The sequence below is a fragment of the Elephas maximus genome, chromosome 19 (assembly GCF_024166365.1).
Source record: "Elephas maximus indicus isolate mEleMax1 chromosome 19, mEleMax1 primary haplotype, whole genome shotgun sequence".
NCBI lineage: Eukaryota > Metazoa > Chordata > Mammalia > Proboscidea > Elephantidae > Elephas > Elephas maximus.
Genome location: NC_064837.1, coordinates 17,183,317 through 17,204,466, shown reverse-complemented (window position 1 = coordinate 17,204,466; position 21,150 = coordinate 17,183,317). Strand labels below are relative to the sequence as shown.

General features: G+C 48.2%; 1 protein-coding gene across 6 annotated transcripts in view; it reads right to left on the bottom strand.

The window, feature by feature from the left end:
• Positions 1 to 2,401: 2,401 nt before the first annotated feature.
• Positions 2,402 to 21,150, bottom strand: part of ZZEF1 (zinc finger ZZ-type and EF-hand domain containing 1) — a 121,481-nt gene continuing 102,732 nt past the window's right edge. For 5 of the 6 annotated variants that reach the window (XM_049861233.1, XM_049861235.1, XM_049861234.1 and 2 more), the window contains 11 exons: positions 20,062 to 20,253; positions 19,146 to 19,246; positions 17,502 to 17,637; positions 17,058 to 17,417; positions 15,371 to 15,514; positions 13,711 to 13,879; positions 13,457 to 13,555; positions 12,832 to 12,997; positions 8,445 to 8,598; positions 7,699 to 7,770; positions 2,402 to 4,970 (listed from right to left, as the gene is read on the bottom strand). In XM_049861233.1, coding sequence (XP_049717190.1) covers positions 4,890 to 4,970; positions 7,699 to 7,770; positions 8,445 to 8,598; positions 12,832 to 12,997; positions 13,457 to 13,555; positions 13,711 to 13,879; positions 15,371 to 15,514; positions 17,058 to 17,417; positions 17,502 to 17,637; positions 19,146 to 19,246; positions 20,062 to 20,253 — 1,674 coding nt within the window. In that variant the 3' untranslated portion in view covers positions 2,402 to 4,889. Of the gene's footprint in view, positions 4,971 to 7,698; positions 7,771 to 8,444; positions 8,599 to 12,831; positions 12,998 to 13,456; positions 13,624 to 13,710; positions 13,880 to 15,370; positions 15,515 to 17,057; positions 17,418 to 17,501; positions 17,638 to 19,145; positions 19,247 to 20,061; positions 20,254 to 21,150 lie in introns of those variants that run through there. The other variant, XM_049861237.1, reaches the window with a different exon arrangement.

Genomic DNA, 21,150 nt, shown 5'->3' with positions numbered 1-21,150 from the left:
GTTAGGAGCCCTGGTGGCGCAGTGGTTAAACGCTTGACTGCTAACCAGGTCGACAGTTTGAATCCACCAGCCGCTCCACGGGAGCAAGATGTGGCAGCCTGCTTCCATAAAGATGACAGCCTTGGGAACCCTATGAGGCAGTTCTGCTCTGTCCTATAGCATGGCTAGGAGTTGGAATGGACTCAACAGCATGGAGTTTGGTTCGGTTTTGGTTCATATTAATGTGATGAGTCAAAGAGAGCTATGATTTTTTTTCAGCCTATTGGAGCCAAATTGTTGCACAAATTTGAGTTGGAAATGCTTTCAGATTTAAGAGTCCACCCAATCACAGACATTAACACATACACATATTCAGAGGGGTTGGTAGTTCTAGGGTTCATTCAGGTGCTCAGGTGACATAATTAGGAAGTCAGGATTCCAGAGCTGGCTGCTGGCTCTTCAGCCACGTGCTTCTGACCCGATGGCTGAGGGCCTGCCGTCAGAGCACAAAGCAGCACGGTCTCACACCGCAGCCAAAGAGAGGACGCAGGGGCAGGACCAAAATCCCTTCCCCCAAGCCTCCCTGCTGACTTCAGCCTAATTCTCTTTGGTCAGAACTGGGTCACAAAGCCAGCCACCCTAGCTACCAGAGGGCCTGGGGAAGTGAGTACCCCGCAAAAGGAAATGGGGCTTCCAGGAGTGACTGCAACGAATCATGACTTTCTTCGTGGGCTAATAGCAGGTCTGACCTTTCCCAGGAATAAAGTATCTCCTGTCACTACTTGTACAAAAATTGAATTCTGTGAGCAGGGAAGAAGGGGAGCAGGTAGGCAACTGCGGTCTGGTAATCAACAGCGCCTGCCAGCCTTAGCTTCCGGCCTCAATCTGAGAGCCCGGGTCCTTAATAGGGTGGTTTATGTGAAGCCCCAGCAAACACTGTGCACACTGCTGGTAAATGTTTGTGGGGTGAATGAATGCATGCACGCTGTGGGGGCAGCTTTGAGGACAGCATCGGAACGAAGCTAGTATGGCGCTGCCACCACTTCCTGTGATTTCAAGCTGACCCCTCACAGCTTCTGTTTCTTTATCAAATGAGGAGGCTTAGCTGGACGAACTGTTTCCTTTCAGTTCTAAAAAGCTCAAGTTCAAATTGCCTTTTCCCTCTGTGACCTTCTGAATTGGTCTCAGCAGGTGACCTTCTGTGCCTCCGTTCCTGTTTCTAGCCAAGCCACAGGCAGCCATGCCAACAGGGCAGGGCACAGGTGGAGGGAGCAAGCAGAGCCAAGTCCCCCAGACCTGCTTCTCAGAGGAAAGCCCCAGTGTGCTCAGGCCATGGGGTGGCAGGTGAAGGGCGAACATGTCAGCAACATGGTCTAGAGGGAGCACCCAGTTCCGCTGACTCTCACATGAACCAGTTTCCTCTTGGATCTCAATGCTGAGAGCTGAGGCTGGACCAGGCCCCTGCCCAGGCTTCTCAGGAGGATGTGTCCCTAAAGGCCAGACGCTCTCAGGCTGGAACAAATGGGCCTCAAAGGTTAGGAAGTTCAGTCCCCATAAAAATGCTCTCTGATCCCTGAGGGCAGCTGCCTCAGTCCTCAGTGACAAGAACCTGTTTGAGAAGGGAGCAGGGTAGTAAGTGGCAAGCCAGAGCCACAAGGGAGGAGGATGAGTGGAGAACAAAGTGAGAGACCCAAGGACAGGTGAACATTAGCCCCAAATTTAGTCAGACCAGTAAATCAGCTGCTGTGGAGTTGATTCTGACTCATGGTGACCCCATGTGTATCAGAGTTGTGCTCCATAGAGTTTTCAATAGCCAATTGTTTTGGAAGTAGATCACCAAGCCTGTCTTCTAGGGTGCCTCTGGGTGGACGTGAACCTCCAACCTTTCAGTTAGCATTGGAGTGTGTTAACCATTTGTACCACCCAGGGACAGGGTCCAAAGACAGGCAAGGAGGAAACCAGTCCTTGGAAGAGCAGGAGGCCCTACAATCTGACCCCTGCCTTCCTCCTTGTTTCTGACGTCTGTGAGTTACAAAAGCGGTCAACGATGGTGGGGTGGGAGGGGGTGTCTGGCTGGAGAAGAGGAGATCTGGGGGACATGTATACAAACGTGTGTGTACAAACCTCTGAAGAGCTGTGCAGAGGCAGAGACAGAGGTGAGCTCTCTGAAGGCCCAGGAAGCAAGGGCTGAATCTGAGACCTTAGATTGCCTGAGGGAGGGAAGGATCGTCTCCTCGAGGGGACTGCAGTCCAGGCTCAGTGGGAGTGGGGTTCAGGCAACACTCAAGGATGGCCGATTCATTTCAACCCTGAGATTCTATAAATTCCATCAGTGTGGGCTTGGTAGAAACTCCAAGTATCTATAAGCTTCACAAGAGATACAGGAGAGGAAGGAGGGGAAAAAAAGCCCACACATGAATGTACTCTTTTTATATAGAATTTGTACAATATATTTCTCTTCATTTGCATATTTTACTCACAATTTAACATCCTTTTTACAGGCTGAACTCACCCAGCTGATATAATCAAAATTCTTTCTTTCAACCAAATAAGAAAAATTCAAAATTGTAAACTCGTAAGAAAACAAATTAAAAACGATGATGAAAATAAGTCACTCCTCTCGTTAGGAACAGTGTTTGTACAATATATATGATTTGGAACAGAATTTCTTTCTAGATTAGGCACATTTTCCCACGACACCTTTATTTGGGCTGGTTTTATCTCATTCTAGGCAGCCCTGCCTCCTAAGGAAGGATCAAGAGGTCACCCCTCATTGGGGACCATGAGCTGCGGGGGCCCCTGACTCGCTAGGGCCATAGGAAGCCGGCCTTGGCTCGGCACCGCCACCTAGTGGCTGGAAGCAGAGGTGGCAGCGGGACTGAGGGAGGCCAGGCCAGGCAGGGCCCTGCAGGGAGAGAGCAGCAGCTGTGTGTGAAGGAAAAACTTAGCCTTGTTCCAGGCAAACTGAAGTACAGAGACCAAAATAGTGAGGGGGGGAGGTATATGGAGAGAAGCTAGGAGTCCAGCGTTTATTTACAAATTATCTTCCTGATGGGAGGGGTGGGAGCAGAGCTGGTGGCAACTGCCCCAGGGGTCTGGCACGCCCCTCTTCTTCACTCAGTCTTCTGAGGTGTGTGTGGGGGGCGGTGGCACGGGGAGGCTAAGCAGTGAGCCACACTGACTCCTGTCTGTCTCCCAGGCAGTCTCAGTGACTCCGAGCCCATGAGGGAACCTCTGCTCCCAAGCACCAAGACTTGTTCTCTGTGGTCTCCTCTCGGGAAACTCCTCCCTGTGAGACCTCCTTGGCTCTGGGCGGCAGGAACTGTGGGGCCTTTTCTGGGGGTGCAGGCAGCTTGCGAAGCAAGGCCAGTTTTGGCAAAGAGCAGAGGATGGGAAAGGGGTTTCCACTGAACAGGCAGCATCGGTCTACTCAGGTCCCAGCAACATGAGGCGACAAAGCCCAAGCTGCCACGTTAGGGCGGTGGGCCCCAGATTTTAGGACCCGCCCCGTTTGTTTCTGTCTCATTTGAATTCTCCCGTCCGTGACGGCTCTAGGTGCGCCCCAGGACTTGGTTGAGGATCTAATTCTAGGGCTGCAGAAGGTCACTGTACCTTTCCTCCTGATCCAGAAGGCAGAAGAAGCTCCCAGAACCTGCAGTCTCAGGCCCTCCCAGCCCAGGCTCCTGCAAACCTTGCAGAGGGGTCTTCAGAGGTCAAGGGGCAAACTGGGTCCTGGCCATGCCAACCCACCCACATCTGGCCCTGGCTGTGGACGTCCTTCCTTGTGTTTGGCCCTGTGTGGTGGCACGAGCATTGGGTCCAGACACCCACAGCCGCCTCTGGCATTGCTCATAGCGACAAGTCCCACTAAGGGTCCACAGCCCACATGCCAACCCAGCTTTATGCTCCAAAGCTTGGCTTTGGAAAGAAGATATAATCAGCACTTCAGGGCAAAACTAAAACCATAAAGAGTAAAATGTAAAATAGCACTCGCTAGAACTAATATAGTTATTGCTAGACAAGTGACAGCCAAATAACCACGCAGCATCCCCGAGGTGGACATGACGATTACCAATGACCATCAAGCAGAAATAAAATCATGTTTTTTTTTTTTTAAGTTCCTAAAATAAGATCTCCTTTGATAACACTTCAAGTCTTTAGGTACAGAAGCTAAAGACTATTCCTCAAGTTCTGCTACCTGCACACCAACCAAGCCTGTCCCCCTTGAGGTCATCCCTCTGAGGCCCCCTGAAGGGAGTCAGCGTGGTTCTGTTCTAAAACCGCCAGGTACAGACTGAAATACGTTAGAAAAGCAACAACAAAAAAGGGCTGACTGATGTGCGGGAGCAGGCGGCTGCTGGCTGTTCCCAAGGGCACTTGTTCTCTCCGAGTGTCTCTGGGAGGGGCTGGGTCGCAGGGATCCGGTGGTGACCAGAAGGGCTCTCACCAGTTTTGGTTTGGATCACCCAGTCTCAAGAAGCAAAGCAAAAGAGGAGTTCCCATGGCAGGCCTCTGCTGTTGTGGGTCCTGCTGAGAAAGGTGGCTCTGGGCAGACTCCGTCTTCACCCAAAGGGCAAGTGCAGGCAGTTCCAGCTCCTCCCTGGCCTTCTGCAGGGACAGACCCTGGAGAAGGCTGGTGCACACGGCCTTCCAAAGGGCCTCCTGGCTGCCCGTTCTGAGTGCTTCTGCGTGGCTCTGCCCATTCCGGCATGCTGTGGTGCGTGCATGTGTACTAGTCTGTGACACAGAGTTCCCGTAGACGTCGCTGCTGTGTGTTCCAATCAGAGTGGAAGTGGGAGCTCACCGAGAGCTGGGCGCTGATGCCACAGAAATTTACCTGAATGCGTTTAGATGTCTGCTCTGCAATCCCTTGGACAGATTAGCCTGAGTCATGCACGCCACACCATGGGCTAACACTCGACATTCCAGAGGAGGGTGGCCTTGTTTGGGTAGTTGATGGCCAGGCTGATAGCAGCAATGTTCTGCAGAGCCTGAGGGAGGGAGAGAGAGGAATCGCAACGTCAAGAACCATTCACTTGCTCATCCACTCAGTGCTGATGGAACAATACCCACAGCTGAGCACTCAGGGTAGGAGGGCAGAAAAGAGCCAGAGGTGGCTCCCCTCGCCTGGAGGACTCCCTGCTACAGCGAGAGACACAAGGCTACAGAGATCACGTGAAAACGCCGACCGTAAGGTAGACCTCCTCACTGCCATGAGAGGGACAGTGATGATGCTGTGGGGGTTTGTTGGACGAAGAGGGTACTGCCTGCTGGGAAAGATCTTTAGGGAAAGGGAAGTACACGAAGGTGGAGAAGAAGGTCATGGCACACATAAGAAATGAACAGCCAGTTCTGGGGGACCCAGAGTTGGGACAATACTGGGGATGTGACGCCCAGGAAGCCAGGCTGAGTCTGGCTTTCATGCTGAGGATGGCAGTGGGGAGTGTCGGGGGCAGGGAGAAGTGGAACACAGGGAGAAGTGGAACATGGCCCAGTCCCCTACGTCAGCTGTGGGAGGGCCAGAATGAGGGTGAGGAGGCAACAGACCGGACATGGGGGCTGGGGAAAGGAAGAAGCCTACAGTGATGCTGCCATATTGAGCTTTCTTTGCCAAAATTGTCAAATGTCAAAATTTAGTCAGATGGGGCCATCAAGCCAGTGAGGGTGGTGGCAATGTTGGCAGGTATCTGTCAGGAAAGAAGGGGGTTGTCACTCAGCCTACAGGACTCAGGAGAATTCACGCAAACTCGTCTGTATTTGAGTGGGGGGTTTCCACGTCTAAGCAGACACTCCAAAGCCTGCGCCCTCTTTTTCCTGAGAAAGCTTCCAAGGAGCAGAGTGGGGGCTCTGGCTGGGAATCCCAGCTTGAGGCTCACTGAGATGTATCCCTGGACACATCTCTCCCTTCTCTGGCCTCAGTGTCCCCGTCTGTCAATGTGGGGTCTTGACCACATGCTCTCTAATATTCAAGGATTCTGTAAGTCAGAGGTTCTCAAAGTGTAGTCTGGGGCACTGGGTGTTCCTGAGGCCCTTTCAGGGAGTCCGCAAGGTAAAAACTATTTTCATAATAATATGAAGACATTATTTTGCCTCTTCCACTTTCATTTTCTCACAAGTGTACAGCAGAGTTTTCCAGAGGCTAACGTGTGTTGATACAACAGACCAAAGGCAGAAATAGACACGTAAACCCAGCTGTCTTCTAGTAAGTCAAACATTAAAGAGATCTGCAAAAGTGTAACACAATGCCGCCTTTCTCAATATTTTTTTTGTCTTCAAAAATATAGTTTTTTCTGGACTAAACCAAAAACAAAGAAGTTTCCTGAGTAAACTGAATGCTTCGAAGGTCAGCAAAGCAGGGGCAGGGGTTTGGGGACTATGGCTTCAGGGGACATCTAAGTCAATTGGCAAAATAAAGTCTATTAAGAAAACATTCTGCAACCCACTTTGAAGTGTGGCGTCTGGGGTCTTAAACGCTAGCAAGCGGCCATCTAAGATGCATCAATGAGTCTCAACCCACCTGGATCAAAGGAGAATGAAAACACCAAGCTCACAAGGTAATTATGAGCCCAAGAGACAGAAAGAGCTACATGAACTAGAGACTTACATCAGCCTGGGACCAGAAGAACTAGATGGTGCCCGGCCACAACCGACTGACTGCCCTGACAGGGAGCACAACAGAGAACGCCTGAGGGAGCAGGAAAGCAGAGGGATGCAGACCCCAAATTCTCATAAAAAGACGAGACTTAATGGTCTGACTGAGACTAGAAGGGCCCCGGCGGTCATGGTCCCCAAACCTTCTGTTGGCCCAGGACAGAAACCATTCCCAAAGCCAACTCGTCAGACATGGATTGGACTGGACAATGGGTTGGAGAGAGATGCTGACGAAGAGTGAGCTACTTGTATCAGGTGGACACTTGAGACTGTGTTGGCATCTCCTGTCTGGAGGGGAGATGGGAGGGTAGAGGGGGTTAGAAACTGGCAAAATGGTCACGAAAGGAGAGACTGGAAGGAGGGATCGGGCTGACTCATTAGGGGGAGAGTAAATGGGAGTATGGAGTAAGGTATGTATCAGTTTATATGTGAGAGACTGACTTGATTTGTAAACTTTCACTTAAAGCACAATAAAAATTATTAAAATACATATATATATACTTTTTTGCAAAACATGCTATTTATGTTAACATGAAATGGGTTATTATTTTTAAATAATTAAATGAATGTTTAAAATTCTTCCCAGTTCTAATTTCTAACACAGTGTATGTCGTTACATATTACGTACAAAATCAAAAGCTTCCTAGGGTCTTCGATAATTTAAAAGTGTAAGGGGGTCCTGAGACCAAACAGCTGTCAGAAGAGGATTTCTCCCACCAGGGAAGCAAATTAGATCCAGAAACATCTGAAACCTAACGCTATGGAAACTTCAGGCGTCAGCCAAACTGTAAATTTAAGGCATTGGCTGTTTTGGTTTTGAAGACACAAATTCTTGCTGGTGTCTTCTGACCCCATAGTTTAATACAAGTGACACTGATAAATGGGGCTTGACCACTCGCTCTGAAAACCAGAAGGAAATTATTGAATTGGAACCAGTGCCGCGTAAACTTAGGATTCTGTCCTCATGATGCAATGCACAGAGACCCTGCGTCCTGGGTGATGATGGAATGGTGCCGCCCCACCAAGTGAGCTGCCACAGAGGTCCAGCTCTGCTGGGGGCGAGGGTACCTGTGCTGCGCAGCGGAGAAGGTGGTCGTCAGTGGTTAAGGCCAGCAGGTAATCCTGCAGTAAGCCAAGCTCCTGTGGAGAGAGCACAAGCTCTGAGCACAGGGCTGGGAGCCCCGTGCAGCCCATAGACAGCACTCGGGAACCCCCACCCACGAAAACAAAAGCCTCGAGGGGGTAACCGCTGCCCGCTCCACCAGGAACTTCATGATACCACCTCATGAGAACCACGGAAGGAGCTGGTCACCAGGCGCCTGGTTCTGGTCTGGCTCTGCCCCTGACTGACCCACAGGGTAACTGGGCAGGGACCTCCCTCCTCAGGTCAGTTTCCTCATGTGTAAAATGAGGGGAATGAACTAATGAACTCTGCAAGGCCCTTTCATCGCTCATATTCAATGAGTCTTTTGTGCTGAGGGAAGAATAAAAAGAGGAGGAAGAAGAAAGAACCCAACCGTTTTATTTTCCAAAACTCACTGCTGTCAAGGGCTGGTCCAAGGCAGATTTCTTCCCCTTTGGCTTTAAGCCTGACAAAACAAACAGCCTTGGTACTGACCTGAGGGCTTCCCAGGCTAGGAAGAGGTAAGGACCCCTGACCGTAGGCCAAGTCTGCCTCCCTGTGCAGCCTACAGAGACCCTAGAGACCCCAGGGCTTGGGACGGGGGCTGTGAGATCCGCCCTCCTGCCCTGCTACTGAGGAGGCACGGTATCCCCTGTCCAAGACCTGGGCGAGAGGCTGGCAGGGCCCTCACCTGGGCACGGTTCTCAGTGACGAAGAAGAGCTCTGTGAGGGCCCGGTGCAGTGGGAGGAGGATGCCAGGCTGTGTCACGTCCTCAGACAGGCTGTACTCCATCTGGGTGAAAAGCTTCCATAGGGGCTTTAACAGCGTGAGGTCACAGAGGTCCCTGCGGAGAGCCACAGGGGCAAGGTCAGCATGCACAGGCCCCTGCAGGCCAGGCTGCCAGAAGCTGCAGCTCGGGCTCTGCCCCAGCATCCAGTGAGGTGACTGTAAAACAGTCTCCCCACCTTCAACACAGCAAGAGAAATAAGGGAAGGGGCAGAGCCTAAACTTCAAAACAGCTGGCGGACATTCATGGTGAATTCCTCAACATTTTTAAAACGGTTGTTAGGAAGCATCCAATGACAATGGAAAAATCTTAAGATAAATGTTACATGGAAAAAAAGCAAGATATAAAACCATATATACAGTATTGTGGAACCATACAAAAACAGCAGCAAACAAACGCACCAAAAAATGTTATCAGTAGTTGTTTCTATTGGCTTTCTAAATATTCTACAATGCTCGTTGCTTTTAGACTCAGGAAAAAAAAGAAAAAAAAAACCTATTTAAACGACAACCATTAATATGATCTTAGGCTCATAAAACACAAGAAGTGTGCAGGCAAGGTGGCCCCGGGCAGAAACCCTTTCCGTAAGTGAAGCAGAGCCCTTGCGGTTAGAGCCCTGTGCAGGGGCTGGGCCCACGGTTTTCACTCAGAGGCAGGGCGCACTTTAATTCCAGCTCAGCTCCCGCCAGAGGAGAAAAACTATGACATACGTTATCCTCGGGAACTTGCATCCTGGTTTCATATGTATAATCTCAGATTTTGGTTTTTCCCTTTAACGTATGACTTGAAAAAGAATTCTATACATTTAAAACTAAACTTGGAGTCAATCACTTTCCTCTAGAGGAAGAAATCTCTATAAAGTAAAGAAATGGAAAAAGTTCGGCTTGATTCTGACAGCTTCACAGCGGGTTTTCAGGAAAGCGCTCATGGTGTAAAGTGAACCTGTACTGCTGTGGCTGCGCAAACGGCCCGTCTGCCGTTCTTCCCTCGGAGCCTCCCGCCTCGGCCCCACTAGTCTGGCTCTGGGTGAGGCCCACAAAGCCAGCCCTTCTCTAGAATCTCCAGGGTGAGCGAGTGTGAAACCCCGAAGGGTGACAAGGCATTCTGGGCTGGAGCTAACTGGAAGGAAGGTTGGTGATGGCCATCGAGCTGTGCCAGATGGATCCTCGATGGAGCCAGGAAGGGCCCACCCGTCCACACACAGTGGAGATGTTACATGTTTCATACACATCATTCAACTAGACCATTCTCATTGGAAGCCGCTCTCAAGGCAGCAGGGCTAAGCCACGTCGGGCTAGTGACCCCTGGTGTTTGCATAAAGAAGCGGTGGTTACAGCGATCACGCCCAGCTTTTCCTCTCGTCTTCCCCAGCCCACGAACCAGCCATCACTTTCTCCTCCCTGACCTGGAGAGTCTTCTTGAATTTTTATAATCACAACTCCTTATTACAGACAACCTGATATTTGCATGCTGTCAGCTCACTCTGATCAGCTTTCTCTGTGTCTGTGTGTCTTAAAGGTGTAGGAACCAGGGACAGTGAAGTCTTAGTAGGTGAGGTCCCCTCAAGGGGGTGAGGCTGAGGATGATGTGTGTGGCATAGGAGCCTTATGAATTAAAACAGGACTGACACCCTCCCCCTGAGATGAGAAACAGGACAGTTATGTCTCTCATTCCCACTGTAGTGGAGGTTCTGGCTAGTGCAAAAAGACAACAACAAACAAAAAAACAGGTTACAGGGGTTGAGAGGAAGAAATAAAACTCATTGTTCACAGATGAGATAACTATACATTGAATATCTACATATAAACTTTCAGAGTTTAGCAAAGTCAGTGGACATATGGGCAAAAAACAAACAAACAAAAACCAAATCCACTGCCATCAAGTCAATTCTGACTCATAGTGATCCTATAGGACAGAACAGAACTGCCCCATAAGGGTTTCCAAGGAGCACCTGGTGGATTTGAACTGGCAACTTTGTGATTAGCAGCCGTAGCTCTTAACCGCTATGCCACCAGGGTTTCTGGATATACGGGCAATATAACAAAATTAATTATATTTCTATATGAAGTCCCCAGGTGGTGCGAATGGTTAATGTACTCAGCTGCTAACCAAAAGGTTGGCGGTTTGAGTCCACTCAGCGGCACCTCAGAAGAAAGGCCTGGCAATCTACTTCTGAAACACTAGTCACTGAAAACCCTACGTTGCACGTTCTACTCTGACACACACGAGGTCACCACCCTGACACACACGGGGTCACCAGGAGTTCTATGGGGCACAGTCCTACTCTGACACATGTGAGGTCACCAACAGCATGAAAAACATCAAATACTTCGGAATAAATCGAACAAAATGTTTTGCAAGTCTTCTACATAGAAAACTGTAAAGTATTACTCAGAGACACTAAGCGAGACCTAAACAGTGGAGGAATGTATAAAGTTGTGGACTGGAGGGCTCAGGGTTCTGAAGGTCGATTCTCCTCGGGCTGATCTGTGGGGCCAACCCAAATCCCGTCAGCTGAGTTCTGTGTGTGTGTGTGCACGCGTACACGTGCATAAAAATTAACAGCTAATTCTGAAGTTTATATGTAAATGCAAGAGGTCAAAAATAGCCAAGACGATCTTGAAGATGAAGTACTAAGCTAGAGGATTTATATTACTAGATATGCAAACTTACTATAGAGCTATAAATTTAAGACCTTATGTAACAGCACAAGGATAACCAAATAGATCAATGGAACCAAGGAGACCAGAAACAGAGGCATATCTATATGGACACCTGACTTATGACAAGGTGGCACAGCACTTGGTGAGGGCAAGAATGGTCTTTAGAGTCAACTGGAGTTTCATATGGAAAACTTAACCTTGACCCCTACACTTTATCTCATATTCTAAAATCCAGGTAGACTGTAGATCTAAATGTGAAAGGAAAGACAATGGCTTCTAGAAGATAACACACAAGACTAGCTTCGTGACCTTGGAGTAAGGCAATCATTTCTGAAATAGAACTCAATAAGCTCTACCATAAAGGAAGTGACTCATGAATTAGCAGACATTAAAATTAGAAGCCTCTTTTCTGCAAAGACACCATTAAGAGACTGAAAAGGCAAGTCACAGAGTGGGAGAAGATAACCCTAACACATACACCTGACAAAGCACTTGTCTAGAATGTACAAAGAATTCCTCTAAATCCATAAAAAGAGACAGATAGAAGAAAAATGGGAAGAGACTTGAACAGGTCCTTCACAAGAAGATACCAAATAGAAAATTACCAAATGACAATATATTCTGCCTCATCAGTGGTCAGGAAAACACAAATTAAAACCGTAATATACCACTACATACCACCCACAATGTCTAAAATTACAAAAAAAAAGTCTGACAATATTAAGTGTTAGCAAGAACGTGGAGAAACTGGAAGCCTGTGCACTGCTGTCGTAAGTGTAAACTGCTATAACTACTTTGGAAAACTGCTTAGCAGAATTTACTAAAGCTGAATGTGTACAAACCCAAAGACTCAGCAATTCCACCCAAAACAAATGCATACATATGTGCGTTAAAAGTCACGTGTAAGAGTGTGGATAGCACCATTATTTGTACTAGCCCCAAACTAGAAACAATCCATGTGACCGTCAACAGTAGAATGGGTAGTGATATATTCATATCACGAACTTTTATACACTAATGAGAAAGAATTAGTGCTTCATACAACAACCTGTGAATCTCTTCATGTGATAAGCAAATAAAAGCCAAACATACAAATCATACCTTTTTTTATGTCAAGTACAAAGACAGGTAAGAGCTAGAATGGTGGATGCCTTTGGGGAAGGAGGGTGGGTGATGACTGGGATGGGAAGTAGAGGGGGGCTTCTGGGATGCTTATAATTTTTTATTTCTTGATCTGAGTGGTCCTTCTACGGGTGTGTTAATGATCATTGATCATGCTTAAGCTACACAACCGCCTTCAAACCAACAGAAAATGTCAAACTGTTCACCCCTCCAGAAACCACTGCATTCTGATCCATGATGCTTTTGTGCCTGTGCATGCTTTATTCCCTCCACTGGGGACTCCAAAATACCCTTCAACACCCAGCTGAACCCTGGCCCTCTTTGTGTAGCCCTCCCCAGGCTTCCTGGGGTGCTTCCTTCCATCACAGCACTCACCCACGACACATGGTAATTGTTTCCACGGCCATCTTCCCCACTGAGTGTAGGTGCCCACAGATAGAAAGTGCTCACTTCAGGTACGTCAAAGAAGCAAGCAAACGAATGGCCCAGCCAGCTGCCAGCTTACCTGTGGGTACAGCATCGCACGATCTTCAGCAGTAAGTGGATGGCTTTCAACCGCTGATGACCAGTCTGGCGGCAGGCCACACCCACCAGCCATTCCCAGATCCTGGCCAATGGCAGGTGCGGCACAACTCTTTCTTCCGACAACATCTGCTTCAAAATCTCGAATCCTGGCCAACCCCCCACCCCAAACATAGGTATTTTAAAAATAAAGTCTAACAACTGTGTGCGTTAAGATTTATGCATGCTCAGGTATTAATAAATAGGATGAAACAATTATGATCACTTAAATTTTGCCAGATGTCAAACCTTTCGTAAAAGTAATGTAGGAACAACGCTTTCAGTTCCTCTTCTTCACAAAAAGCCCTGGCAAATTCTAAGAAAACAAGTCTTATTTAGACCCTGACGGAATGACTCTTCCAGCTGGCCCCTCAAATTTACAACTAGCCAACCATGCCACATCAAAAGCGACAGGTGTGGGCTTGTGGGATGGATTCTGCTGAAGTCTTAGAGAAAAGCATCTGCTTTGATGTCAACAAAGACCACGGAAATGACGCCCACCCCCCGCCACCCCGACCAGAGTGCCTGTGGCAGACAGATCGCCCAAACAGGAAGACCAGGACACTCACCCGTCTGGAACCGTCCCAGGTGCCCAGCCGTCACAGTGAATTTGTAGCCCCACTCAGTGTTGCTCATGTCAGAGGTAAAACGGTAATATAGAGTATCTCCTGGGTCACACAAGAATCAGAAACAGATCAGGAAATGGGAGCAGCAGGCAATGGCAATTTAGGTGTTTCTGAGGAAATATATCAAACTCATTTTGAAATCCTCCAATAATTTCCCTTCCTCATATTAAGAGTCTACACAACCAAATATTTACTACCTGGAAGCTCAAAATCCTTCCACTTCTGTTGTGACCCGCTGAAATTGTGCCGGTCCTGCTGGAAGTCACTGCTGCTGGACATGGCCAGCTCGTCACAGCCCTCCTCTGTATTGCACTGAGAATCAAATTTGATTGAGAGGTAGATGGCACCAGGAATGTGAACTTTATCCTAGGAGGCAAGCAAAAGCACCTCTGTCACTACTCACTGGATATTCACTGAGGGTTTGCCTCCTGCTCAATGGCCTGTCACGGGAACTAGGGACGTAAGAATGGTGAGTCCCAGCCGTGGCCTCCAGGAGCTCTCTGTCCAGCTGGGAAAAGGAGCTCACGCATGGCTGCAAACGCGCACATAGGCAGAGCAAGTGGACATGGAGGGGCGGGCTTCACCTGGAGGAGGGAGGGAGGGCAAAAAAGAGCTTACGATGAAGGGACAGGGATAGTTCAGGCTGTCCTGAAGAATGAAGGGGATGGGGGGAGCCCGTCAGAGGAGGGGGGCGGCAAAGAGGGTGGCAGGAGGCAAGGCAAGAGGATGCACTTTCCGGCAAAGGAAACGGCACTGGAAAGGTCTGACATAGTTTGATGTGTCTGTGCTAAAGGGTGTGCTTTGTGTGCACATATGCTTGCGGGGTAGAGAGAGGCGGACATGGCCCTGGAGAGGGTAGTGGGACAGGTACTGAAGGTCTTGTGTTCTAAAATGAGGCAGTCATACTGTATCTGGGCAGCAGGGGAGCCCTGGAAAGACTTTAAGCAGGAGAAAGCCTTGGTCAGGTTTGTACTGTAGAAGGTCACCCTGATAGCTGGTGGTAGGAAGGCCAGGGCTGGGCCAGGCGCAGGTGCCACAAAGGAGCAGCTACGGCACCCCCAGAAAAGGGGGAGGAGCGTCTGGTTGCGGTAAAGAAGACAAAGTGATGCTGTTTGGAGTAGAACTTGGTGGCTGATGAGATGTGTATATGTGGGGCCTGGGGAATGGGGATGGAGCCCAGGAACAGAGGGAGAGAAGAGGTTTAAGCTTATTCAGAACAAAATCTTAGCTGACCAGCAATCAACTCTAAAGGAGTTTCTGTCATCCACCCTGTTGCTGCAGGGCACCTCCAATGATAAGTGAGAGAAGGTTAGACACTGAGACCCTGCCAGGCCCAATACTTTAAAAAGGGCTAAAGAAATGCAGGTAGGCATTACATCAACGAGAATTGAGGCCACCCCACCCTGCCACATCCAAACTCCTACCTCTGTCCAGATACGAAGTTAAGGCTGGAAAAGATGAGGCTTTTCAGTTCTGGGTATGGAATTACACAAAGGCTGCTGGGATCTCCAAGGGTGCAGCCAGGTCATCAGGAGAAGGTTAAAGAGCAGGGAAACTAGACTCACACTCAGACTCCCTGCCTGAAGATGCCAAGAATACGTTCTAAAGAGTTGCTTCTCTAGGGCCAGTGGGCTGTGTTTTTCTATTCAGGAAAGGTCAGGAGAGGGGAAGACTTGGCTGTGCAGAATCCCTAGCTTTAGCAGGCCAACTCAGCTTGGTCTGAGGAAGAGACTTCTTGGTCAGGGCTCTGTTAAAGAGCTGCTGTGGAAGTTAGTGAGCTTGCTACTCAGGGTCCCCTCGGAAGTCCTGTCAGCGCGCACCCCAAGGCTGGTTGAGTCTGGCCGACCTGGGTCGTACCTCAAAGTTGGTGTTGTTGTTGTATGGGTGTTTTGACTCCCTCACTTGCACCTCCATACCCGGCTCCTCCATGAACTGGCAGGCAGTCAGGGCCATGGTCCCCAGCATGTTCTCCCGGCAGCCTCGGAGCACCTTCTGCAGGATCTGGTGGGACACATGGCGGGGAATATGAGGGTCTGCAGGGCCCAGGGCTGCCCCATCAGGAGGAACAAAGTGTCTATTTCAACCCAAGATTCACCTGAAGGGGCTGGCCTCACCTTGGCCCCTGAATTAGCCTCTGCACTTGAAGGGGCCCTTTCTGTATATTGGGACACCACAGACCTGTCAAAATAACTACCACCTTAAGGAGGTCTGAAGAACTAACAGCACCAATCAGAAATGGTCCTGGTCCCTGAGTCCTGGTCCCTGAAGAGTTCCCAGCCTAGCGGTGCACGGACAGACAGACAAATAATTACAACACAATGTGATAAGCGTGCAGAGAGAAGAGAATTAGTAGCTCCATGGGGCAAGAATGGGGGAAGGAGATGGAGAGAGGGAAATGTTTGCCATTTCCAAATGAGAAATACGGCGAGCAAACCCGGCAGTGTCTCCAGGGCTGTGAGGCCGGGGGAGGACTGAGAGCACGCAGGAACAGGTAGTGTTCTTAGCTGGGCACATTAAGGACAAGAGGATAAATTAACCTAATAAACCCTGGATGAATCATGTGACGTGTGTGTGTGTGTGTGTGTGTGTGTGTGTGTGTGGCTGGCAAGGTGTTAGAATGAAGAAGGTACCAAATGTGACTCAAGATTTCTACACTTGGAGACTGGGAAGATGGTGACGAAGTTTTCTAGCCCCACTGGCAACAATGCCCAGGGTCCCTGAGTTCTAGATCAGGATGCTTCCTGCCACGCTGGGTCCTCTGCTTCTACACAGCAGGGGACAGAAAAGCTGCTTCTGGCTCTATGAAGTTTGTTGACCCAGCAATATTATCAAAGGACAAGTTGAAGATACGGTTAAAAAAAAAAAAAAAAAGGTTTCTTAACTTTTACAAGTGAAACTTAAAATTAGAGAGCTGTGACAGACCTAGCAAGACCCTCAATGCCATCATCTAGAAGCTAGGAACCTTGCAGAAGCCTCCTTGGGTTGCTTTCTTCACCTGCCAACTGTCTGCCTTGCAGGGTTACAACGTGACACAGGTGTAAGTGTTGGCAGTGTCTGACCCGGCACAGACAATCTAGAAACGATGGTTTCAAACAGAAGACAAAGCCTCACTGGAACACTCCCTATATTATGGGAACAGGCTATCAGAGAGCTGTAACTAATGGTCCCCTGGACTTAGCATTATGTCCCCCAGGAGCCATGTGAAGAGACAGGCTGGCAAGGAGATGCGGACTTGTGAGCGTGACAGAAAAGGAAAAAAGCGAAGGCAGGCTTCACTGGACCATTATTTCAAACATTCCTTGAGCACCAAGTCGGTCCTAGGTTTGAGCTCGGCTCTGGGCCAACCTTCAGAGAGCTCAACAGTCAGCCTGCTTAGCTACATCCACACCTGTTGGGATGCTGTACAGCCACACAGGAAACCCACTCCAGGGGGGCCAGCATGAGAGGAAGTTTGTTCAAAGACCTTGGGGGCAGCAGAGATGGGGGAGGGAGGACAGAGGAGGGGCCTGCTGGGGTGAGTGCCACGCTTGGCCTGCTCAACTACCTTCTCCCACTGTTGCTTTTCTTCCAGCTGCATCAACATATCCAGAATGTAGGTCATGTGGGCAGGGCCACTTAGCTCCAGGACGTCCTCGTTCACCGGCATGTGCCCCGGCCACTCGGCGAGCAGTGATGCGAGCACATGGCGGGCGTACAGAACAGCCGTAGCCTCATTCACGCGGAAAAGGTAGTCACGTACAGCCCTCTTACTCTTGCAGTTCAGCTCCTTGTGCAGGAGGGCAGCGCTCTTGCTACGGCGCTGCATGGCGTAGCTCTGCTGCAGTTCACTCTCTGTGCTGGAAATCAGCTTCTGTGTCACGGGATTCGACTCAGCAGTGGCCTGCTCACAGCGTGCTGGCCGGGACTGCAAACCCAAAGGACCACCATTACACAGGCCTGGCCTTCTCACAGTGGGAGGCACTTTGTTTCAAAGGTGGAGACTACATACCAAGCATGGCAAGATAATCATGTCCGTATCCACAGCTTTTGCGCTCTGCTCTTCCAGTCTCAGACTCTTACTGGGCTGCCACTTCTGAGCCAGGGTCCGTATCCTTTCATCAGTGGTGAGCTCATCTCCATCGAACCTGAAGAAAAGCGCCCAGAGTTGAGGACACGAGTTATAGAAAGTCAAGAATTTAACCTGCACTTCGGCTCGGCAGAAAAGTTGATCAGAGTTACTTCCCCGTTACTGTAGAATTACATGATCAATTTCCGTATTTCACTAAGTGGACTCACAGCATTCATTTATTCCTGCATGCAGATATGCATGTGTCCTCGTGGCAGAGAACACAAACTGTCCCCCAGGATCTGTTCTCTCGGTCTATGCTTTCAGAAAAGGAGCCTCAGTGGTACAACGGTTAAGTGCTCGGGTGCTACCCGAAAGGACAATGGTTTGAACCCACCAGTCGCTCCAAGGGAGAAAAGACTTCACAATCCACTCCCGTAAAGATTACATCATAGGAAACCCTATGGGGCAGCTCTTCTCCGTCCTGTAGGGTCACTATGAGTCAGAATCAACCCGATGGCACATAGCAACAATAGCATACTTTTAGAAACAAAGTTCCCTGAAGTTTTATTAGGACACATGATCACCCAGCTAGAGAACATAGGTGGCAGCATCCCCGCGGCTAGACGTGGTGCTGCGACTAGGTTCTTGCCATGGGGACGTGAGTGAAGTGTGCCACGTCCAGGGCCTACCCTTGAACAACTGGGGTAAAGATGCACTATCCTTCTCCTTCCTCTGGGCCAGAACACAGAGGTGGTGTTGGTCAGCTTGTGTGGACCACACAGATGAGAACACCATCCTGGGGCTGCTGGGTCACCCTGTGGAACAGAGCTGTCCACCCACCCTGGACAGCTGCCTGCCTCTGGACTGTCGTGTGAGAGAAGAATAAACTTCACTTGTCCTTGAGCCACATTGCTGGGTTTCTCAGTTACAGCAGGTTAGATTGTGCCTAACCAATGCAGCCCTGCTTCATCTCACAAAGGATTGGAGGCAATATATAAGAAATATGAAATAAAAATAGGAGAAAATAAAATTAGAATTTAATAAAACTACAGTACGAGATCAAAACTAGGATATCGGGGATGGAGGAGGAGGTTGGAACACAGATATATAAAGTTCTTCACCCTTTTAAGTGCTGGGCCCAAGAACTAGCTCTCTTGGCAAAGAGGAAGAGAGTACCATTAATTTTATCCTAATTCTTGAGGAAAAAATGCAAAAGTAATTTATAGTTGTGAAAATAAGAAACTGTACTGTTTGCTCACAGGGATTACATATAAGAGAAACCTTGGTGTCTCCCTCAATTTCTGCAACTGTAAAATGAGTTTACTCTAAGAAGCAGATGGCAAATGTAAAGTTTTCCCAAAAGGAACATACAACACACTTCAAAGGTGATCCGTGCGATGCAGCCTGGTCAGTTTCCGCGTCATAATTTCTGAGAACTAAAGACGAGTTCTCCGCCTGCTCCTTTGCCCTTCAGGAGTCTGTACTCAGATCTCTTCAGCAGGAAGTATGGGAGGTGCTCTTCCTCCCTCATGCGTTCTCTCAGTAACCGTACGTCGTACGTCAGCGTCATGCGAACGTCCTTACCTCTTCTGAACCTCCAGGAAGAAAGATTCGGTCCTTTTCATCTGCAGTTCATATATGGCCCGGAGCACATGCAGAGGGGCATTGAGGGCGTCGTGAGCCATCTGAAGACCACGGTGAGGAAGCAGAAGAGGGCAAAATGCTTCACATGTTAGTGATACGCTGAACTCAGAAGTGATATGGGTTGTAATTAAAAAACATCATATGGTACTTTAAAAAAGCATGCAAAATTATCAGCACTAAAACATGGATTGTAAAATCCATGCTATTATAAATCAAAGGAAAATATAAAACACTGGAACACCAAGAAAAATACTGTGTCGACAAAATACAATGCTAATAGTTAATAATTACCCACCACACTGTATTCACTGCTGGATTCTCTGTAGCTCTCCTACTCAAATGTGGTAACTAGCACATAATTTAAGTACTGTCCTTTCTTTGATTTTTTTAACGGTATTTGTTTTTCTGACATCCACCTAATACTCTCTGCGTGCTCTTCAAACCCTCAGCCATTTTCACATCACTCCACAACAGAGTGGTCTACCCAGGGAAAGTTAGAGTGTATGTCTGAGAAACTACGAGGTGGGGGACTACCACTTGGTAGTTCGCGGATGGCGTTTAGTAAGCCCCGGAAATTGAATGCAAAATTTTACATGCGAGTAAATGTGTATTTGAACGCGCATTTTATAGACGAGAGGCCTAATGGTTTTGTGTCCATGATCCAAAAACATTAAAAACTGTTGCCGTAAAGGCTTTTCTGGGTCAATTCTGCCCAATACAAATTGAGTCTTTAGGATGTGAATTCTCAGGACACTAGACTCAAGCACTTCCATGTGAAGACTAAAACAGTCCAGGTCAAAGATAATCCAACCCCCAGAATCCTTTGCTCAACCCACATGATGACCCAAAAACATACCAAGAAACATATTCTGGTGGGTTCATCCAGGCCTTCAAGAGGGTCTAGCTTTTTCTGCTCCGTTTCACTGGGGCTGCTGACTGATCGCTCAGCCTCCTCCTCTTGGTCTTCTTGCTCGGTGAGCTCCGGGTCTCCATGCTCCGTCAAGATGTTCATCTCCTTTTTTGAGGAGTACAGCATGATGGACAGAATCTACACAGAAAGAAAGCCGGGCAGGGCAGCAGTGAGAACTTTCACCGTGTGAGAAGACTACGTAGCTCTTTAACCATCTAAAAAAAAAAAAAAATTTAAGGGTACAAAAATTTTGACCTAACTTCATAAAGGTGTTCAGAACTCACAAAAAGAACGTGAAATTAGCAAACAAACACAAAAACATGTTCAATTGTACTTGCAATAAAAAAATGCTTTTTTACACTCAGTATAAATTGATGTCATTCTTTTAGAAGGCACTTTGGCAAAATGTCAAGAGCTATAAAAGCGGCCATATCCTTTGACCCAGTAATTCATCTTTTAGGAATAATGTAAAACACAGAAAATGTTATATTCATAAAATGATCAATAAAGCATTAACAATGGCAAAAACTGAAAACAACCTTCATGTACCATCTACAACCATTAAAAATGTTGGCTATGGGACCTAGACAGCAACTTAAAAAAATGTTCATCATATGACCTCAATTTATTTAAATACCACGTGCACCACAGAATCTAAATTTATGTATATAATACAGAGGCAGCACAGGGGAAAAAATCAGAACAAACATCAAAATGTTAATGGCAACTGTGTTTGAGAGCTAAGGTTTAGGGATCTGCTTTCTATTCACATTTTCTGGAAGGTGGTTTTATTTTTAAATAATAAAAAAATTAATTAAAAATATTTCAAAAGAACAGAAGTTCCACTGCTCTCCAGGTTATCTGTTATGTTTCAGCATATTTTCCCTTAAACCTAACAAAATCCTTTTGGAGAAACTAAGAACAGTATTACTTCCAGTTCAGGCCTCTGTGACTGACAACAACCAGCTCCCACTCCCACACATGGCAGCAGCCCTTCCTGGGCCTGAAGCTGGCCCTCGGCACAGGAAGTCCGTA